General features: G+C 35.5%; 1 protein-coding gene across 1 annotated transcript in view; it reads left to right on the forward strand.

Moving 5' to 3' along the window:
- The first annotated feature begins 13,985 nt into the window (after positions 1–13,985).
- The window catches only part of LOC136820703 (conserved oligomeric Golgi complex subunit 5-like), a 64,289-nt gene continuing 54,613 nt past the window's right edge, over positions 13,986–23,661 (forward strand). Inside the window, exons 1-11 of the mRNA XM_067076915.1 lie at positions 13,986–14,088; positions 14,306–14,445; positions 15,167–15,224; positions 15,791–15,845; positions 16,606–16,675; positions 17,716–17,836; positions 19,614–19,744; positions 20,662–20,812; positions 21,504–21,631; positions 22,369–22,446; positions 23,245–23,326. Of these exons, the coding sequence (XP_066933016.1) occupies positions 14,028–14,088; positions 14,306–14,445; positions 15,167–15,224; positions 15,791–15,845; positions 16,606–16,675; positions 17,716–17,836; positions 19,614–19,744; positions 20,662–20,812; positions 21,504–21,631; positions 22,369–22,446; positions 23,245–23,326 (1,075 nt within the window). The 5' untranslated portion in view covers positions 13,986–14,027. The remainder of the gene's footprint in view (positions 14,089–14,305; positions 14,446–15,166; positions 15,225–15,790; positions 15,846–16,605; positions 16,676–17,715; positions 17,837–19,613; positions 19,745–20,661; positions 20,813–21,503; positions 21,632–22,368; positions 22,447–23,244; positions 23,327–23,661) is intronic.

A 23,661-nucleotide genomic window follows, 5' to 3' on the forward strand; every position in this document is an offset into this window, starting at 1 on the left:
TTTCCTGGATTCTGCGGACTTTCTCTTCGCGTTTACCCCAACTAATGATTACTCTTTACAAATCATTGGTTATTCCAGTCATTGAATATTGCTCAGTCCTATGGAGTCCAAGTGCTGTCAGTTCTACCCAAAGATTAGAAGAAATCCAAAAATCATTTCTCAAAAGAATAACTGGCACTCCAAAAAACTATTGGGATTGTCTGAAAAAGCTAAAACTTTACTCAACTCACTTCAAAGAAGAAGGGAGAGATATCGGATCCTGTATACATGGAAAATAGCTGAAAATCTGGTTCCAAACATCAACAATAAATTTCAATTCAAGGAACTCCCAAGATTGGGAAGGATGTGTGTTCGCACCCATAGTTCAAAACTACATGATAGCACGCTTGTTGTGCAAGGCGCTAAGTTATTCAATTCAATGCCCAAGAGTATTAGAGATATGAAGAATGTTACAGTCGAAAAGTTCAAAAACTCTCTAGACAGACACCTCAGTTCGATCCCAGACGAGCCACAGATTCATGGTTACACAGGGTGCAGGAGAGCCGACTCTAACTCCATTCTTGACATGAAAACTGTTTAGCTGCCGACATGCTTCCTTTATTCAGGTTTGATGGATGCAGCATTGTGGTGTGAAGCAGAAAGTTTCTTGCCAGAGCATGAAGCTCGAAGACAACCAAAAGTAACCAAAAGTAAGTAACCATAACATTGAAAAGATATTTTGTTTACATGTGTGATATAGATGTAATATATAATACAAGTATTACAGGTCCGTGTTATACACGGCATAAAAGGCGAAATCACGTGGTAAGCACTTGGGTAGATTTTTAGCTTTAAAATAGTTCTAGATCAATAAAATACCTTTGGAATTATATTTTTGACATTAACAACTGTTTTTCAAACATTTTCTTTGTGTTTTACAGTAATTGAAGCTGACCTGTCAACACTGACCTGTGACCTGTGACCTGTGTTTTACACTAACCGGCAAAAATTTGACTTTTTAAATTTCGTGCCGATGGATAGGATCTAGCATTTTAATTGTTTTCGGAGCGCGAGATAAAAAAAAGTAGGCGGCAAACGCTATTTCACATCTCTCAAACCGGTGAAATTGCATATTTTAGTCACGTGACTCTGGTAGGAAATCCTTCCAAAGTTGAGCTTCACTTTTTGACCAAGGCCGCAAATCTAGCCCTTCCTGCTTTACCGTAGGATCGTCTAATCTTGACATACGTCTTGCAATCTCGACATAGCTGTAGGCTGGTCTTCGAAATAAAAAATCAAACAAAAACAAATACATACCAAAGTTATCAATCAATCACTAAATTGTTCTCTCTCTCTATCCACGTCACAGATTGTTAATATAATATGAGAAATGTGAACTGTTATTACTTATATTTGAAAAGAACACTTTAACGATGTAGTAATCACTAAAAAACTAATTAGCATGCTTTCAACGAAGATGCCCAAATCACAACAACATTTTGCACGCGAGGAATTTTTTAGTAGACCTTTTTACCGTGAACCGAAAATAATTAAAAGAACCCGGTTTCCTTATGAATTTGAAAAGGGACCGGGTGTGCTAGGTGCGGCGCCTAGAAGTTTAACGCGGCATCCTAGCGCCTAGAGCGTGTGCTTGCAATAAATAATAAGGAAATGGAAACCAGGTCGACTAAGCGCGCGAATTATTTTTATCACGTGACTTGAAGCGTAATAAAGTTGTAAAATTTTAATGATGGACACGAGAAACTTACGAGGAAGTTTGCATGCGTTTCGTGTGTTGTGTAAAACTGCTTATAATTTGGCTGTTTTTTTAATTGCAAGGATTGCAATGTTCACTGAACTTTCTAGTTTGATGGATGAACTTGTTCGATAAGAATGATACCAAGAATTTCATTCAAGGTTTGTTTTGATTATTTTACAGATCCGGTGTCGAGATTGCAAGACGTATGTCAAGATTAGACGATCCTACGGTACAGATCTGTGGAACTGACTGGCAGTGAGGCTGGAACATCGATTTTTGAGGATTACGATTTTACCAGCTTTTTAGCGATTTTTGCCTCGCTAACCCAAATCTCGCAACCTCTTTATCTTAAAGGATGATCGAAATCAGAGTTTTTCAGCGTTCCGAAAAAAAAGCAAAGCAGAAATTTTTTCATCTTCACAGGATCGATTGTCAACAACAAAATACATCTTTTGGTCTTTGGGTTTGTTTCTGACGTTTTTCCTTCAAAGAATATCGATCACTTTCCTTTTCCCCTTGAGCGCGCGAGAAAAAAATGATTAGCACGACCCTGCCTATGCCCCGGACAGTCCGGGGTTTTTTTGATGCGTGCCCGGGGTCCGTATTATTTGTTTTTGAGAGACTACCCCGGAAGAATCGCTGACCGCGCGGGTTTTTTTCTAATTCATTGAAATATTCTTCCGTGGACAAACGCCGTCTTCCAAAAGATCTTGTAATGTCCTGATTTTGGCGTTTCGTGTGTGAGGCCTGTATTTGAACCTTAAATCTCAAGCGTGGTTTGTTCAGCAATCAAATTCTAAAATCTAACCGAAAGCTGAAAAATGGATCCTGATCAGACAGAGAAAGGTAATTAAAGTTAGTTTTTTTATTTTTAATTAATTATAAAATGTCCGGGCTGGTCCGGGGGTTTAAAGTGTGCTCAGCGATATACGTCCGGGGTAAATTTATGGCGCAAAAATTGGAGCCCCGGACGTAGGTCCGGGGAAAAAGTTATTTTTTCAGACCCCAGACATCATTTGCCCCGGACTGTCCGGGGCATAGGCAGGGTCGTGATTAGCTCGCATTCTCGCGCGGGCGAATAAAGATGAGGCGGCAATCTTGCACTGAGGGTGCTACTTAGTTTCCGCCCTATTTTGCGCCCACCATAGAATGGTCCAAATACGGGGGTATTCCAAATGATAAACGATGTCGTTCTGTAAGTGTTTTATTTTCTGATAGATACAAATAGTATATTGAATACTATTAACTTATTTATTTAAATATTTTTAAGCCCAAATTTAAATATCTGGTTAAATAAATAACAAATGACAGCAGTTCTGTTTTTCCCTCAAACCCCCGGGAAAAGTTTTTTTGCCGACTTAGCTATTTTACAAATTTCGGAAAAGAACTCCCATAGGAATTCCGATTCATAACCCGATTGGTTCATTTCAGAAAGTCATAATGGCAGATAATTTCAAAAGTTTCTCTGAGTAAATGTGTGTAATTCATTGATGTTGATGGCTTGTTGATTCTTTAAAGAAAAAAGATAACAGGTATAGCTTTTTCTAATCCTGGAATATCGAGGTTCCAGACTGACTGGGGCTGGCATGTTGCCTGTTTTTGAACTTTCGAACTTTATAGTTTTGTTGATTCTCGCGCAAGAACAAGGGACAAAAATAAACAGACATACATACAGTAAAGGCATAGGCAAACAATATAAACACAACAAATCCACTATCAGCACAGTAAAACTCAAGGAAAAGGAGCCCATTACTCTGATACTACTCCTATTGACATCACTTGTTTTGATTTTTTTCGGACCTGATTGGAAGCCCTTCTTTTTTTTTAAGAAAAAAGCAATTTACAGACCACATATTTTTATTTATTAAAATTTTTGAAATAATGAAATCATCAAAAATTTTACTATTTTGAATTTTAATATTATTAAACATAAGTTTTACTTAAGTGTTGAAAAACTAAAGAAGTTTAGAGGTTTAACATTATTACTAGTTAGGTAACTTTATGGTCTTTAATTTATTAACCTTTTCGAAATGGTAGATTAGTTACGGTGTGATTTGTCAGGAAAACGTAAGATACAAACCTCCGAAATGTGATCCTTATCTCTGATCCCGTCTTTCTCTTTTCTGACTGTCTGAGTTTCTGAGTTTCCCATTTCTGACTGAGTTTTCATACCTGTCAATCATTTGACCATCAATTTCGACCAGCCTAATTTTCGCACCGAGTGGGATTCGAACCACCACCAAAGAAAGACCTTCAGATTCGGAAGCCAGCGCTCTATCCCTTGAGCCATCGCCGCACAGCCAAATCACTCAATTCATAACATTTTATACCTAACTGGCAAAATACGGGTAAATATGGGTAAAAGTACCCCTTTTTTAAACCTGACTGAAATTCGAGCCGTTACTAGCAACCCTGCGGGGCCCAAGGCGCCGAGTATGCACCCGGCACAGTGACAAGCCGTTACAAGCAACCCTGACCTAAACAATCCCAAACAGCAAAACCCCCGGAAAATTTAAAATGTCGGAATGAGCAATAGCCGATCACATTTTGGAGGTTTGTCTTTTATGTTTTCCGATTTGTCAGGCGAAAACGAAAGTGATTTTGACAGAAATTTCCTAGTTTTTGGCAGTGTGTCGCAGTGTTTTAAGTGGTGAAAAGTGGTGACCAGTGACCACTGTTTAGTGTTTTCAATTGTCTTTAGTATAGATTAGAAACATCAAGATGCTTCACCAAAGAGGTACCCTATTGGTTTAACTATTGTTGCCAGTTAATACACCGTTTAGTTTTCTTAAAAAGAATGTCTAAACAGCATTGTGGGCTATTCCATTTTTAAACCACACAGGGGTATCCAGACGATCTCAATCGAACGGAATAAACGATCGAACCAAATCGAACGCAATCGACCGATTGAAATTCGATTGTCGAACGCAATCGAATCTCAATCGAATATTACCGCAATTTTATTCGATTGATATTCGATTGCGTTAGATTGATGTTCGATTGCGTTCGATTGCGTTCGATTGCGTTCGATCGTCGATTCATTGACCCCCGGATTGTTCATCGCATAATTTCTACGGGAAATCGAAAGCAATTTCATTCGGCTTGTGATGTTGTTTGAGAGCTTGGATGTTGGGAAGCTGCAAGAATAAAGCCAGACGATCTCAATCAAACGGAATCGATGATCGAACCAGTCGAACAACAATCGAACCAATCGAATATTACCCAGAATTTTGACGTTCGATTGAGATTCGATTGCGTTCGACAATCGAATTTCAATCGGTCGATTGCGTTCGATCGATTTGGTTCGACTGGTTCGATCGTCGATTCCATTCGATTGAAATCGTCTGGGGGTATTGACGAAGTTTTCCAGGGGGGTCTGAACCTTCATCGCTCCCCCCCCCCACTTATTTGGGGGGGTGTAAATCTCAAATTGGCTTAAAAGTGGGTGGGAGCTGTCTCATTTTTTAAACTCAGGGGGGACCTAAAAAAGTGGGGGGAGCTGAAGGGCTACACTAAAGTTCTGGGGGGCTAATTAGGAAACTCTAAAATACCCCCTCACTATTGTTTTGGTTAATAAGTTAAGGATTTTTCTATTGAATTTATTATCTCTTACATTCTATCAAAATGTCGACTAAAATGGCAGATTTTCTACCCTTAAAATTCCAAAATTTTCTCGTTGCCCAACCATGGTCAGTGAGGCTGGAACTACAATTTTTGAGGATTACAATTTACCAGCTTTTTAGCAATTTTTGCCTTGCTAACCCAAATCTCGCAACCTCTTTACCTTAAAGGAAGATCGAAATTAGAGTTTTTCAGCGTTCCGAAAAAAACGCAAAGTAAAAATTTTTTCATCTTCACAGGATCGATTCTCAACAACAAAATACATCTTTTGGTCTTTGGGTTTGTTTCTGGCGTTTTTCCTTCAAAGAATATTGATTCCTTTCCTTTTCCTCTCGAGCGCGCGAGAAAAAAATTATTAGCTCGCATTCTCGCACGGGCAATTAAAGATGAGGCGGCAATCTTGCACTGAGGGTGCTACATAGTTTCCGCCCTATTTTTCACCCACAATAGAATGGTCCAAATACGGGGGTATTCCAAATGATAAACAATGTCGTTCTGTAAGTGTTTATTTTCTAAGAGATACAAATAGTATATTGAATATTATTAACTTATTTATTCAAGTATTTATGAGCCCAAATTTAATAGCTGGTTGAATAAAAAACAAATGATATCAGTTCTGTTTTTCCTCAAACCCCCGGGAAAAGTTTTTTGGCCGACTTAGCTATTTTACAAATTTCGGAAAAGAACTCCCATAGGAATTCCGATACATAACCCGATTGGTTCATTTCGGATAGGCTTCAAGAAAGTCATAATGGCAGATGACTTTAAAAGTTTCTGCTGAGGAAATGTGTGGAATTTATCGATGTTGATGGCTTGTTGATTCTTTAAAGAAAAAAGATAACAGGTATAGCTTTTTCTAATCCTGGAATATTGAGGTCCCAGCTACACTGATGGTAGGCAACATTTATTTAAATTTTCAATTTGGATACCCCCAATTTTTTTTAACCCCGCATTTTTATGATGTACATGAATTCTTTCTTCTCTTCCTCAGTTGGTTGACGTCCCATGTTGATACGTAAAAAAAACTAGTAATTATATATACTACCAGAAATGACAGTAGCTTTTTTTGCTGGGACCTGAACCTTGAAAGCAATTTTTGCAGGGACCTGAACCTTTATATTTCAACTGGGACCTGAACCTTACTGAAAAGTGGGGGTACCTAAATCTTAGGGGGGACCTAAATTTGTTGGGGGGACCTAGAACCCCATTCGGAGCCATGACCTTGATTTTCCAAGGGGTTTTTGGTCATTTTCAGATTTTCCAAGGGGGTTTAAAGGTTTCCAGGGGTTTCTCTCCTCATAAAATGACATCAATAGAAAGTGCCCTTTTTCACAAAATTTCACTTTCCAGGGGTGTCGACTCCTAATTTCCAGGGGATAGTTTGTTATCCAAAATTTCCAGGGGGTTAGTGAAAAAAGTTCGTCAATACCCGGCTGTACAATTTTTTTTTGGAATTAGCCCATTGAAGACAATCAAGGAAACTTTTGTCATTTCAAGGGGTGACCATTCTCAGCAGCAGTCTGGGAAATCCTTTATATCTTATTGGAACTATTTTTTGCGGGTTTTAATTTTAGCTTTTTTCGCGGTTTTTCATCAAAATCGCGAAAATTTGATCCCGCGAAAAATTTTGAGGGTTGAAAACCGCGAAAATTAATTTCCGCAAAATACAATTTTTTCCAATTTTATCGAATAATTTGAAAAATCCCTAGGAAAATGAAAGAAATTTGTCCAAAAAAGGGCAAAACCGCAAAAATTAAAACCCGCAAAAATTCCAGAATGGAAAAAACCGCAAAAATTAAAACCCGCAAAATGCAATTTTTCGGATATTTTTTTTTGACCGCGAAAATTAGTTCCCGCGAAAAGGTTATGTTTCTACAAAGGCTAAAGTTGTCTCCACTGGTTGTTCGGCATCACACAATCCTAGATTTTGAAGGTTCATGGTCTGTTGGTTGAAAAAAAATATTTCTAATTTTCATTTTAAATTTATAATTAAACATTAAACATTATATAAACTAACATTAAAATTTATAAGAAGATAAATGTTTTTTTTTCTCCAAATCTTAAAAAATCTCTGATCAAAGTGTTTCAAAGGGGAAAGCACTAAAGAAAAGTTTATAGTGTATTGACAACCCCCTTCTATGGCTCACCCAACCATCTAGCTACAGAGAAACAATCGAAAATTTCCCAAACTTCCTGCACAGACTTTTTGTGAAGCACTTCCGAGTACCATGGAAAAAAAAGATGAACTTTAAAACGGATATCTAAAAACTACTGAAGGTTGAAAGATGAGTGACCCCTCATTTTTTTGTCTACAGATAAGGGTTAATAGTAGGAGGCAAATCCTAATGACCTGTTGCATCGGCAAAAACGGGTTTGTTTACCTCCAGAGCCCAAACGAGCATCAAAATAATGCATGCGTTAGTTTTACAAATTACGGGAAAGGTGTGTTCATAATTCTTAAGCTCAAGATAGGACAAGACGAAAATGATAGAGGTTTTGATTTGATGAAAAATAAATTCATTAAAGTGGCAGTAACACTTTTTAGGTTGACAGGTTTTGAGGTAGGGTTGGTTGTGTAACGGGCAAACCAACCATTTTTTAAGTCCAGCATCAGTTACTTTTGATATTCTTGCAGAAGTCCTTCAGGGTAAAATTTTGATTTTGCTCACAATCTTGAAGATCTTCTTCATTCTCTAAATAAGTCAGCTAGCCAAATCAGCACGATGGTAAAACTTAATTCATCAGTTCTTCCAAAAACGACCGCCCCTTCACAGTGTCAACATAAAGTCAGTAAAAGACTTCAAATACATAGGAAAGCGACACTGAAAGCGTTAGCGTAAAGTGATTTTTCACTGTTAAGTCACAGCAATTACGCATGCACTTAGAAGGATTTCCAAGACAGACTTTCATCAAGTAGACAGTTGAAAAATTATTGGATGTCTATCTAGACCGAGGGGGCACTGACATTGACAGCCGACGGGGACGTGCCGCTAGAGTTTGAAAAATGGACCCTACCAGATATGAATATCTGGTAAATTTGGGACCCAGTCAAAGTTTTCCCATTTTCACCCTAAATAGTGGCCAAAATGACTAACAGTTGACATGGTTTCAACCCCCCTTAAAATAAGGGGTGATTTAAAATTTAGAGAAAAACACAAGGGGCAAAAATGTTAAAAACTGAGAAATAAGGGGGGGGCTTGGTCTCAAGGGTCAAATGGAAGCCCTGCTACTTGAGGGGGGAGTAATCTAGTTCCTTTCTGTTCCAACAGCTGATATTTCTTCGTCACTTTTTTCATTTTTACCTCATTCTAAAATAATTTTGTTCCTGCTGTGTCCCAATCTTGCAAAGCATCTAAGGCTCCAATCACATTTCAGCCATGGAAATTTTCTATTTCGATTCGAATGTTACATTTGAAAATATTTTTGTTTCCCCTTGATGTGTCATCATCCTACACTACATCTAAGGCTCCAATCACATTTCAGTAATGGAATGTCCGGTGATTCGAATGTTTATATTTTTTAAAGACATTCAATTTGGAATATTTTTCTGTTCTGCTTCTATATGGAATAGTTTCGTTCAAATGCTATCAGTTTGAGGAGAAAACGATTTTAGAAAAGTGTATTGTAGGGATTTTTATACCAGGTATATTATGCAGTTTATCATTCTCTACTAATATTTTAAATTTGCTGGTTTAGAAAATTAGGGAGAAAAGACTTCTAAAGCATACATTCCTTTCTTTAAATTACTCAAAGTTTAATAAATAAATCACTTTTTTTCCTTTCATCCTAATTAGGATATAGATTTTATCCTAGTTAGGATAATTTTATCCTATTTAGGTAAATACTCGCATTTATCCTGATTTGTAATAGTTCCTGACTGATTAGGAAGAAGGAGCTGGACCCAATGTTGGTATTTCAATGAATCAAAATAAATCTTTACTACTTTTTTTTGCCTTTAACCAAAAACCTTGACGTAGTTCTCTATAATTATTTTTTTCATTTTTGTTTTTTAAATACTTTTGTGAATGTGGAACAAATTTAATTAGAGATTTTAGATGGGGTGATTATTTGAGGGGGGTGGCGTTTAAAAGAAGCAGGTTTTTATTCGAAATAATTTGAAGTAGTTGGAGGTAGGCTGATTCAGCTTGGTTTATTACTAGATAGTGTACAATGTTTAAGAGTTCTTAGGCTATTATGGTTTTATATATAGGTTAAATATATAAATGGTCAGATGTTTTGAAACCAACAAATGACTTCTCTTACTAAACGCTTTGGTCCTTATCGTTATTTACCAGCTTTTTTTGTTCTTGGTGGATTACTTGAACTGTTTATGATTAAAGTCCGAATAGGAAAGGAAACATTTTGTAAGTATATTTTTTCTATTCCATTCTCTTTAGTCTTCCATTTTTCAATAGATCTTATCCGAGTTTTCGATTTTTCTAAAAAACCGATGCATTGTTGGATTGTTTTGAGAGAATTACAATAGAAATCTCTTAGGAATTCCTTGAGGGAATTCTATTGTAATACTCCCGAAACAATCCCGCAATGCATCGGATAAGGTTTATTACACAACGATTGTATTTCTTTTTACTTTAGACAATAACAAAATATCTTTGAAAAAAAGTTATATTTTTAAAAACCGAACTTATTTTGTTGATATGTGTGATTTCAAGATATTTCTCATATTTTATCCTTAGACGATACTGCTTTGAGGAAAGCTGCAGAAAGAAAAATTGCAGAAGCAGACCAGACTGATAGTGAAAATTGAAAGAAAATATATTAATTATAGGTATCAAACATACTCTTTTATCATAATAAACTTTGTTTGATTAACACTAATTACTATTTATCTAGATGTTTTGCATGTATTTTGCTGAGGTCTTTAGGCAAATACTTTTTTATTTATTGGTTTACGGATCCGCAGACGTTATTTTTGCCAAAAAACAAAATATATAAATTTCAAAAACTTTTATTTACTTTTTCTCCTCCGACCTTCAAAAAAGAAGAAATAAATAAAAAACGGGTTGGTGTAATTTAAGATGCACGATCTAACGATTTACGATTCACGATGCGCGATCCATGCATAAAGTATGCTGATTATTCCGAATAATTATCATGAAACTTAAATTATATAACATAATTCTAAAACAAAGGCATAATATTTTCTCGCTTTTGTTTACCACGGTAAATTCATGCAACGAAAAAGAAATAAGCAAGCAATGGAACTATGAATAATTACGACCGTAAAATTATGAAAAAAACTAACTTGCATAATGTCGATAATGGAAGCTACCTAAGCTAACATCTTACAATAGACAGAGAGTGAAAGTAAACAATGCACAAGAAATATTTTTGCTCTCCTCAATTTTGACAATCATAATCGAATATAGGAATTTCTTTCTTAAAAAGTAAATAAAAGAATATATTGGCTAACAAAATGTTTTGCGTACCGTAATGTACGAAGCAAAAAAAGGAAGGTGATAGAAATTGACCGTCAATCGAACATCACTCTTCTGTTTTTCTACTCCCTATCTCTCTATCTTCTTTTCTATTTTCTGACTTTCTGAGACTTGTGTTCTGCATTTCTACTAACTTTTGTATGAATTTGATCTTTCAAACTTTCTCCAAATATCGACCCGACCGGGATTCGAACCCACCAAATGATTTGATCAGAAACCCAGCGCACTATCCGTTGAGCCACACTCGCACAATCAAACACACAATTTGTAAATACTTATAGAATGACTAAAAAGAAGGGGGTAATGTTATTATAATATGGGTAAAATTGCCCCTTTTTTAACCTGACTGAAATTCGAGCCGTTACTAGCAACCCTGCGGGGCCCAAGGCGCCGAGTATGCACCCGGCACAGTGACAAGCCGTTACTAGCAACCCTGACCCTACCTAACTGTTAGTTAATCAATTCGAAACAACGAAACCCCCGGAAACACAAAATTGTAGATAGGAAAAAAAACCATGTTCGACTGACGGTCAATTTTTATCATCTTCCGCAAAAAAACGGGTGCTCCATTATGAGAATAAGAATTTTTTTTCGGTAAACAATTCCCCTATATTGATTCAAGTTATGAAAAAGAAAGAGTACAGAAGGTGAATGCACGTGGCCTTCACTTTCTTTTGATCTATATCTGAATTTAAATTGAAGAGAAAATAATTTGTATAATCTTACATAATTGATGTTTTTAAAATTAATTGAGTTTCAGCGAATGAAAGTTTGTAAATTGCTAAAATATTTTATCATGATTAGCATAATTACGCATGAATTAACATATTTTATGCACAGATCGCGAATCGTGCATCGTAAATCGTTAGATCGTGCATCTTAAATTACACCAACCCATAAAAAACCTTTACTTAAACAGGAAAACAAAAGAAAAGAAGAGAAAGAGAGAGGGGGTTAAATTATCTAACACAGCTGTGCCCTATTCTGCCAATGTAAAGATACTTTGATCCTTTCCTTAATGTCAGGGAACTTCCCCATGGAATTTCCCTATCCACAAAAAACAACTTCAAGAGTAAATTTTTTCTGCACATGTGCTAAGAAGAAGATTGTTGAAGAGAGACTTATTTAAAAAATCGATACTTTTTCAAAGTTTTATAAAATTTTATTTTATTATTTCCTCCTATTTCCAATTTTAAAAAAGAAAATAAAAAAAATTTAAAACATCAATTTTATTTTTATTTTTTTTCCATCCTCATGTCCAAAACTTTTCCTCATAATGTCTGTAAACCAGAAAACAAAAAAGTAATTGCCTTAGGGTGTTTTAAAATTTGCATTTTTTATACTTTCTTTGGATATTTTTTGGGTGTATATGCCTGGCTTTTACATACAATAATTTTCTTTGATGTTTTCAGTTTTACTGCCTGGATCTAGGCTATTGGATTGCCCTAATCAGAAGTTTGAGCTTGATTTTTATTAAACATATTTTAATGACATGCATGTGGCATTTTCAGGTTATTTCATTTTTAATTGTTACACACCGACGTATCATCCATTCAATTCTATCATCTTTTAGTCAAGTTAGCTAAAGAAACAGACACAAATGCCAGCTGGAGTATCTTGGTCAAGATATTTGAAATTCACTGCTGCCTCCTTTGCATCTATGTTTGCAGGAAGTTCAGTTGTACATTGGATTTACAAGCCTGATTTAGTAAGATTTCATCTTTTATTCTTTCTAATTCCCTTCATCTAGTTGTGATACTTACTTTGTCACACACGGTCAGTGAATAAAAATAGTTGGATGTCACAAAAACGCTTCAATCAATGTCAATCAGTGTCATTTTTGAAGGCATTCCACATATATTCTCAGGTGCCTAATACATGGGGATGGGTAGGTTAAAGTAAGAAAAGGGTAAATAAAGGTAAATAAGTTATATATAGACTAACATTTTAATATTTAGACCAAAATAATATATTTTCAAGAATTTGAAATTTCCCAGGTGGTATTGGCAGAAAAAATCAAATAATTAACTAACCATTTATTACAATATTAGCCAATGAGTATATAAAATATTAAAGTATATAAGTATTAAAAATACCAAAAAAATCGTAAATATACATAATTAACAAAAATATTCTTCACTGTTTTCGTTTTTATCAGTTTAAGTTATTTATATATTATATTGCATATCTTCACTATATACTGTCAATATTTTTAAGAGCTTTTTTCAACAAACAAAATTACAGACAGTTTCTTCTTATTTTAGACCATTCCAGAAATACCAAGAGATCTTTCCAAGGTGAAATCAGAATCCTCTTTTATCTCATTCAAATCTGCCAGTGAAGTCCAAGGAAAGCAAAGTGAATCCTAAATGTGTTATGTACAATTTGTAAATAGTTTTTTGTATAAGAATTATTAGAAATTTTACAATGGAGAAAATATAATGATGATGAGTGTTCTATTTTCCTTAATTCCATTAATTTTTGCGCACCTTTTATTTTCACGCAGAATACGTGCGCGGAAGTAAAAGTCGCGCGAAATAAGCGTATTTTCGCACACTTGGTTGTGTGAAAATTGAAGGGTGCGCGAATTTGTAATTATTATTGAACGTGTGGAAATCCCAACTTAGGGCTCTTTTAATAAAATAGGACCTCGATTCATGTTAAATATGCCTCTGGGATGTAAAATCTAGCTTAGATACAAGCAAAACTCCTAATATCACATGTTTTTTGCCGTCTTCAGCCACAATCATCGTCAAAAACACTAAGAAAATGCACCAGAAATTGCAAGATGCGCGAAAATTATAGGGTGCGCGAATATGCTAATCTACGAGTTGCGCGAAAATTAAAGGCGCGAAAATAAAAGGCACTCGAAAATTGATGGAAAATATTGAAGAATATAAGAATTTATAGAGAAAAAAGAAACAAAGGATATTGAGATTTTTGTAGAATGGGCTAATTTTTACTGGTACCAATTCTAACCACACCTTTTAAAGTCCTTTTAAATTTCCTGTCACCACGGAGAATCACTCTCAAGGAAATCACTCTAATCTGCTGGTATGGTTTTTACATGGAAGCAAAAAAGTGTACACTTTAAAGCGAATTAAATTGAGTACAATATTTGTAACACGTAATCTACTAAAGAAAATGTTCTTCATTTTTACAGAAAATATAGATACATTATATAAATGGTATAAAAACTAGAAACAAAAATGGTTGAGGAAAAAACTGAAACCCCTGAAAAGTCTTTCGTGGAGCAATTGAAGGAAAATGGTATGTAGAGAATGTTTCAATTGTATATTTCCCTGAGTTCTCGTCTTTGTGTCCTTATGTCCTCCATGGACATAACTTTCTAAACTCATTCTGATAACATAATTTCAGAAGAATTTATGATCTTATGTCACAATTCTAAGAGAAGTAATAATAAGTAAATAAGAAATAACTCTTGACATAACATGAAATAACTTGTTGCTGAATATATTTTCGACAGACATTTACACCGAATTTATTGATGACACTTTCGATGCCAAAGAATATGCAAACACAGTCATTGAAAGTCATATCATTGGTGATGCCCTGGCCAAGCTGTCAACTGGTATCGAGTTACTGAACAAAGAGCTTCAAACGCAGGTTTATCTTTCATTTCTTCTTTTGGATGACCTAGCTAAACCAAACTAGCAAACTATATTCACACTCAACTCTATTCCACGAGCCTGGGGAAGGGTACTTAGGAAAAACATGACGAGTATGTGCGAGCCATAAGGGTACCTTTTTTATACCTCAAAAGATCCTCAAAGGGGTACAAATCCAAAATCACTAAAATAGAAAATTTTCCTCTCAAAGGATCACGATCATCGTAAAATTTGGGAAAAATCGCCCAAAATGTTTACAAAAATCTCTCTCTCAAAGGTCGATTTTTGATTTTTGGCTCGGAAATAGCTGTCACCTCGCAAACCTAGTATCCCCTCCGGAGCCACGATTTAATATTAATACTACCTCCATTGAGTAGTGAATCCGTAAATCCTTTCTGAGTATTTTCATGTGTAGAAGGGTCTGACCCCCCCCCTCGGTTTACATCCCCCTATTCTTTAAACACTCTGAAACTACATAAATTACTGTCAGTGGCGTCTTTATGAACCCAAAAAGTTTCTAATCTCTTAGATAAAAGGGTGTAAAATGAATGCTACATGCTATTTACATCGACTTTTTCAGCAAGTGTTGTTAACCTCACCTGTTAAAAACAAGAGACTTTAATCTCCCTTTCATCACCAGTGACAAAATAATTCTCACAGGGGCAGTTTGCAAATTCAAGGATTTATATACTTTATTTCTTACTTTTCGTCACTTACAGGTAGCTGACCACCATGAAGATTTGCTATCTCAAGCTACTGGCATTGAAACTTTAGAAGGTATTTTTTTTTTGTAATAAAATGAATCATCTTGTCGTAACCAGTGTAATCCAAAGGTCAAATTTAGTCATATTTAGTCTTGGGGTAAATACGGTTATCTTTGAAGAAAACAGGTAACAAGATTTGTTTAAAATTCAAGCAGAAGCTTTTCGGTCTTATGCCATCAGTCAGTCTATCTATGCACTGATGATGGCATAAGACTGAAAAGCTTCTGCTTGAATTTTAAATGTTGTTACCTTTTTGCTTCAACTTGACATGGTAAACGTATCGAATTCAACGGTTATCTTTCTTATGATTAAGAATACCGAAGGAAGTAAAAAATAAATAAATTAACAACAATTCATGATATGCATCACTGGAAAGTCTTCTGAGAACTTTTGAAATTTTCCACCCAATCCGTCACTTAAACAATAAAAAAAAGACTTATTGGGTGAAATAAAAACAGAAAATTTGCATAATTCCGTGAAGTCATTGCAGTGGGGGCATATCATGAATATACAGGATGTTTACATCAATTCAATTCGTGTGATCAATTAATTTTGATTTTTCTTTTTTCTCATTTCCAGGTGTACTGCAGTCTATTCATACGCGATGTCAATCACTCGTGAAGTCTGTTCAAAGGTAAGTGTATTTGCGTGGCCGGGAAACATTTTGCGCTACTGAAAAATAAGAAGCTGCAAATATCCTGTGAAAGGTTCGAATTGTGAGATACCCCTTGAAATAATATTAACATATAGCTCGTGGGCTCATTCTTCAATTACTTGTGATCTCTATTCAGAGGTTAACCAGTCATTAATGAAATTGTGACACCCCCCCCCCTGGAATGCATTCTAACTCATTATCTCCTTCATGAAAGATAAAGTCAAAATTTAGGTCGATTCATCAGTTCACTCTTTTTCGTTTATTTTTTTACAGCTCCCTTCTCGTTTTTTGTTTTTGACGTCAAAACTTCTTTCTCTTAGACTTGGCTTTTCATTGTCATTCAGCCACCTGATTATAAGCTCTAATTATTCACTTTAACTACTTAAAAGTTTTGTTTTTAAATAAGAGTGATATCGTTTGCTTACTCGTCAATTTTGATTCACAACTTTTTTCACATTGGATTGACATGGATGTGGAGCAAGATTGGTCAGAAAGAGGAAAAGAAAAACATTTTTGCTTATTTCAGCCGTCCCGATATGAAATATGTGTCTGATATGAAACGGGAACACTTATGTAAAAATAAAACCTTTAACTCAGATTGAGGCACATGACAGTTTTTCTTAAGTACATTTGAGAATCCGTAAAGCATGAATATATTTCAATTCGTCATGTTTATATTTGATCGTCTCGATGAATTTATGATATAGTTAAATGTTCTAATTGTTTGTAATTTCTTTAGAGTGCGAAGTCAAATAGTAGAACCATACAATCGTATTTCGTCAAGAACAAAACAACTACGGCGGTTACAGGTTTGTTCTTGTTGGTGATTCCCACTGACGCCTAAAAACCCTGGACCAGGCTATATCCGCCATCTTTGATCGGAAGTTTTTTTTAAAGTGGTACCCGCAAAGAGGTCCTTGCTAAAATTTTGCCTGACGACAAATGTGTCGACACTTGTGTACAAACAAGTTTAGATCTAGCGCTCTCGATGTGGGTACCACTTTCAAATAAAAAACTCCGATCAAAATATTTTGTTTCACCAGGATTGAGAAACTGCCTCCAGAGTCTTTATAAAGCTCAGTAGTGATTCGTTATCATTTAATAAAGGCCTACATAAAAAGTGAATATCGCAAAAAATATTGTTGCTATTGTTTCTAAAACCCGCGAAACTTCTGATTTGTCAACCGCTGAAATTCTATTATAATGTTGTGACCTAGGTAGGATTAAGTACGTCATCTAGCCCTTCGGGCTTAAATCTACGCTGAGTATCTTTATTACTAGCTCGATTTGCAGTATTCAGCAATATAGGGGCATTTTTCAGAGAAAAAAAAGCTTTTTTAATAGAGTACCTATTGTGTTTTTTTTGTTCATTGTAGTCCGCAAACAATAATTGTCAAATGTCATTCGCTAATATATTGTAAAGTCTAGCTAGCCCTTAAGAAAAAATCTTTGACATCATTATAACAACATCGAAATTTTTTCTCGGATCTAAAAAAGAATGTCTTCCCTCTCCAAGGTTGATGATTTGACAGGAACTTACTTTGTAAATCTAGCCTCCCTGTATAATGCTATACGTATAGCGACCGTAGTGCAGTGGTAGAGCATCCGGCTACGGTGCGCAAGGTTGTGGGCTCAACCCCCAGCCAGGTCATACCAAAGATTCCCAAAATTGTACTTGATGCCTCTCTGCTTGATGCTCAGCAATTAAGAGAAGGATCAAGGGTAAGTGGAGCAATCCAGGGAGAGAGTGGCGCCCTCCCCTACCTTCGGGTAGACATCTATTGAAAGAGGAGCCTTCGGGTCGCCTCCGACTGCGATCGCAGACTTACTTATACGTATATCTTTTCAGACATCATGTGACTATTTGCGTCGAATCATTCGTGTGATATCGGTCAGTAAACGATTGCAAATTCAACTGAATGGAGGTAGCAGAGAGATCACCAAGGCTGCTCAAAGTCTTAATGAACTAGGTAAGTTTCTTTCCGGATGAGTAGGAGTTTTGTACTAGTAATCTCATGGTTACGAGGGAAATTCGGGATAAATTTCCCGAGGTCAATTTTGAATTTTTTTGAAATTTCCCTAGTGCAACGAGGGAAATTTAAAACATTTCGAAATTTGACCGAGGGTAAATTTATACAGAATTTCACGATAACAAGCATGGGATTCCATGTTTTTTTATAGGATAAGAATAGTAATACTAATAGAAATGACGTGTTCTTTAGAAAAAAAACAAAATCTATATATTAATACGCTTAAACGTGTGTGTTTACAACGTTTCGTAAAAAGTTTTCGAAAATCTAACAAAGCTCTACAAAGCCTCCTCTTCATGGCGTTGAACCATCATCTTTTTGCACCTTAAGCAGATTTCCTACCACTAGACTAACTTTGAGACCCCAAGATACTATTTTCTATTCACCAAGATTGGAGCTTGATGGGTTAAAATCAATCTTCTTCCCAATTTTTTTTTGTCAATTTAAAGAATTCTTATTCAGATGCTCTTTAAAACTTTCTGTTTACAATAGCGCGGCTCCCTATTCCTTTCAAAACTTTTTAAAACATTTTTATATAAATACTTTGTCCCGGTTTGAACTTTAATCTTTTTGAAGAATGTGCATTGTTTTGAACCAGTAAGCCAACTGTTGCTTGCGTAAAATTAGTTACTTCATTCAAGGGTATAGCAAGAGTGTCTTTCAAACTTTCACTTTGAAATTGTCTCTCTAATCTATATATTAATACGCTTAAACGTGTGTGTTTACAACGTTTTGTAAAAAGTTTTCGAAAATCTAACAAGGCCTCTTCATGGCGTTGAACCATCATCTTTTTGCACCTTCAGCAGATTTCCTACAACTAGACTAGCTTTGAGACCCCAAGATACTATTTTTTTATTCACCAAGTTTGGAGTTTGATGGGTTAAAATCAACCTTCTTCCCAAATTTGTTTTGTCAATTTGAAGAATTCTTATTCAGATGCTCATTAAAACTTTCTGTTTACAATAGCGGCTCACTATCTATCACTTTCAAAACTTTTCAAAGTCTTTGAAAGTCACCCTCGAATGTCCACCCACGATGGCTAAGAACATCTAAAATATAGTTTTGCTAAGCCATTTATTTCATTGTGGTTAAATATTGCAATGCAATGTTATCTTTTTTCTCCTTTATCTCCTAAAATCAAAATCAAATCATCGATCGGCGGCTATTTTTCTTCCGTTAGAATTTTTTAGATGTGTAGTGATTCACTGGATTGGGACACGCAGCGTGCGACGCTGCGCATACGGCTAGTTGTTTTTATTACAGGTTAACAACCAACAAAATCAAATAAAAGCTTTTAAAACTGCAACTTTTCCCGTTTCCTCAGACCTTGGCAAGTTAGCTAGCATAATTTAGTTTTAGTACGTTAGCTAGTTTTCAATTCAAACACGGTTGAATAAGATATGTCAAGAAACTTTCATCTTTCATGATGATATTCGAAATTTATAGCTGTAGACCTATTTTATTTCTATGTTATTGACCTTTGAAGCTCCAGGGTTTGGAAGCTCTAAGTAAAAAACATTCTTGTTTTTAACATGTAATTCAGACATTCTGAAGGTCGTCTTAATGAAAGCCTACAGTATACCATCCCAGCGCCAAAGGCAATTTTTTGCTTTTTTGAAAACTTGTGGTGTCTTGGTATATTTCTTGTTGGAACAATTTTGTATTATAGTTTTTTCGAGTCTTCTTTTTATAACTACATGTAATTTCGACTTTCTAGAATTTGTTTTGGATGGTGTGGACCTTTCAGGTATACAAATAGTGGAGAAGGATTTGGCGCAAATCAAGAAAGCAAGAGTTGAAGTCAACAAACAAGCAAAAGAAATGTTGAAAAATGGACTGAATTCACAAGTGAGGGAAAAGTTTTTATACTTAACTAAGGAGCGATGGCCAAGTGGTCAAAGGCGTCAGCGTATCAAACCAGGGGTTTGTGGTTCGAATCCCCGCTCCTTCCAATGTTCCGTTCAGTTCATAGATAGTGAAGCCGGCTGGCCGTGAACCCCGTGAAAACAATCGAAAGACTGTCTAAAAGTTCTAGATTACTGGGCTATCCACGTAAAATATCGACTCTATCTATCTATACTTTCTTACTACTGTATTTTCTCCGCACTCCACAAACGATGATGCAAGCTCAACACTTGGTGTCAAGAGCTCTCTCAGGACAACAACAGTCTGTGCGGTACTGATGCAGATGAGATTGAGTTTTTATAAGATACTTTAATAATTTGGTCATTTGAAGTAATGAAAATGACGCGTTCTTTAGAAAAAGTAACCTAATTGTTTTATTACTGGTTAACGACCAACCAAATCAAATAAGAGCTTGTAAAAATCCATCTCGTCCCTACTGACGAGTTCTAGGAAGGACTGTGGATAGAATATTTTCCAGTAGAAAGTTCTCACTCCAGAAGTACGTAATTATTATTTATTACAAATTCCAGCGTCATTGAAAAATTATCTTTTTGCTACTCCGTCGAAACCAAATCAAAGTTTTCGTTGATCCTAAAGACAACCGATTCTCAAAGTAATTCTATCTGTTTTCTGGATTGTTCTAGATGATAATAATACAAAATAAGTTATGAGGATTATGTTTGAATATTCTCTGGGCATAATTTTATCTGTCTCAAATTTTCCATATTGGAACCTTTAACTCTCTCACTAAAATATAATTTAGGATTCGCAATCCAATCTCTTTTTTATAGCATTGTGTTTTTAAGCCAAACCATATACATTATTTGAAAATCACATTTTTTTTTTTGCTTTGCCAACAGAATCAAACAGTGATCGGGACAGCACTGCAGGTCTTCCACAACCTTGGTTCTTTGTACAACGAAATTACCAACGTTATGGAGATGTTCACACGTACTATGGAGAAATATATCCATGAATCACTCGATATCACTAAGCTGATGACCAAAACAGGTATTTCTCTAACTACTTGACTGGATTTCTTTTTCTTTATCGAAGCATGTACAATACAAAGCATGTACACTACGAATATATATTACAAAACACTACTTAAACATAAATACAACCCCCCCCCCCCCCCCCGCTAGGAACTAACGTTATATCGCCAGAGGCACTAGACTATGTGAAAAAAAAGAGCAAAAAGAATAAGAAAGAAAGAAAAAGATTTTGGAGAAGGAAGCTACAATTGTTAGGTAAACTGGTTGGATTGGTCTCCACATAATTAGAAGTTTGTCCAATTTAGGAATTGACTAGTCCGCCATCTTATTTTCTATTCGGGTTGTTAAAAGCGGGACTCCAGTGTTTTGAAATTCGAACGTTCGAAAGTCTAGTGTAAAACAAAAAAACAAAATGGCGGACTAGTCGACCATAAAACGCTTTCACGTAAAAGTAGGGTACATGCTACGCATGACAATAGTCATCGTGTCTATATATTCTCAAGTCTTAATTGTGGTCTAGCCTATTTCCAGGCGCCTTGCTTTATAAGCCCTCTCACACATATCTCCCATGCTCCTCTTTATGAACTTTGAGATGCTTGGTATAAAGAGTACAGAACCGTTTCATTATTTTTTTTATGTAAGTATCTCAGAAACAAGTTGTCTACGGAACCCTGAAAAACTTGATAATTCTGTTTTCGTTTTTGAAGGTATCAATGCTGGAGGTATTTCAGGTCCGGGCCGTGCTGCAATGCCATTGGCTGGTTCTTCATGGCACAATGGATTATGGGATAATTTGGAATTACTGATGAACAACATGTTTTCACTTTGTCAGAAGGTAATGAGAATTGATTTCTTTTTAAATAGGGGAGTATTTTTTTAGCCTGGTATATTTTTACCTTTTTGGAAGATTTGTGCATTATACTTACTGAAAGACGCGTTGACGGAAGCCAAAGAGGACACCGTTGATGTAAAAAACTGTATTGCTCAAAATAGTTGTTCATTAATCCTGTCAATGACATTCAAAAAGACGGAAAGGTTTAGATATCAGCCAAATAGTTTATCATTGTTAGTTTCTTAGATCTGCGGCCTTTATCGAAAAGTGAAGCAAGTTTTGGTAGGATTTCCTACCAAAGAAATCACGTGACAACAAGCAATTTCACTGGTTTGAGGGATGCGAAATAGCGTTTGCCGCCTACTCTTTTTTGATCTCGTGCTCCGAAAACAATTAAAATGCTAGATCTTATCTATTGGCCTAACTATCTATAGTTGCCTATATAGATCTGTGGTTTCTACTAAATATGATACAGTTTTACTGGCCACCGTGCCGACACTTGAGCTTCTATGAGCCACTCATATATTCTTGGTTATTATTACATTGCTGTTATATAGACAGAGATGCAAAAAATAGTTTCACTTTCAATCGTATACAATTTTTTTCTTTTCAGGCTATGCTTAGGTTCTCATTAAATTCTTGAACTTGACTACTTTTAAAGGAGTGTCCCGCTTTTTCAATAGCCTCCACTGTTTTTCACTATTTATCATTATCTTTCAATACTCTCATTTGGCACGCAAGTGTTCTTGATGGAAAAAGTGTTGGTGAAAAAGAAAGACCCTTCCACACATGTCTCTTACATTGAAACTTTTTGTGAGGTATGTAGTTGATAGTTGAATTCTTAATTTTTGAGGGGAAGATACCCTATAATAATTTAGAAATTTAATTAATGGTTGATTACATTTTGTTTGGAAATGTCAGGGGCGAGCGGGCTGATTTATCCGCAATAGCCCTGCTTTGTTAAAATCATCCCGGTAAAACCTTATTATTTGCCGAAAAAATTATCGTTCGACGTTTTGATTGATTTCATTATAACAGTATTCGAACGTTTTGATTGGCTGAGAAAAAGATGGATTTCGAATTACTGTAAAAAAAAGCAGCATTAATAATGAAGCAAAACACACCTTTGGAGAAGAAAAAGTGATTTTGGGATTAATGAATATTGCACGGGTTCTGCGTTTTTTAAGGCACTGGTGTTTGTCCACTGACCATAGTGTCTTGGCAGGCTGGTCCCTTTTTAAATTGAAAAAAATTCACCCTTTTTAGCTCGTCCTCCCCCCGCTCTAAGATTTCAAAAAAAGAACTTTGTACTTATTGCTGCTCCTATTCACTTTATCTTCGTAAATACAATGAAACATTAAAAAATGTCCACATAATGAAATAAATGAGTTCTTTTATGTAAAAAATAAAAGCTTAATGATGTAACAACTTGAAATGTTAACTATTTCGCGATTTTGATTACCAAACAAAAGAAGAGTTTCCCCTCTCTCCTTTCACTCCTCCTCCCCCCCTAAATTTTTAAAAACGATTTTCCCCATCCTTTCCAATTTTCTGAAAAATATATCCCCCCCCTCTGTTATTATAAAAACTAAAACGTTCTGCTCTTTTGTGTTTAGGATAATTGCAGTGTTCTGTTTAAAGATTTTTGGAATTCAATTTGCAGTGCATTGAGATCGAGCTTTGACAAAGAAACACAAGGTACGTTATTTATTTGTGTATCCAGGTTGATATCGTGCTTACAACTCAGAGATGTGGATCTAAAATAGGATAAATTAAATAGAAGATATTTCGTCTTAGAAGTGACGTGCAGTTTCAAGAACTGTTCCATTTTATTTTGGTCACGTCAGGATATTCAGCATTCAAGTACAAAATACTTGCAAAATGGTTCTTGATGCCTCTCCACTCAGGTCTCATGAAAGGTCAAGGTTGTTTAGGTGAAGGAACCCAGAAATAAAAATTGCTTTTACCCACTTTACCAACTCGTAATGTTTTTCGGAAAAGCTTTCAAAAGTGAAATAAAAAAAACATGCTTT

The sequence above is a fragment of the Clytia hemisphaerica genome, unplaced genomic scaffold, assembly GCF_902728285.1.
Source record: "Clytia hemisphaerica strain Z4C2 unplaced genomic scaffold, Clytia hemisphaerica genome assembly, whole genome shotgun sequence".
In the NCBI taxonomy this organism is placed as follows: domain Eukaryota; kingdom Metazoa; phylum Cnidaria; class Hydrozoa; order Leptothecata; family Clytiidae; genus Clytia; species Clytia hemisphaerica.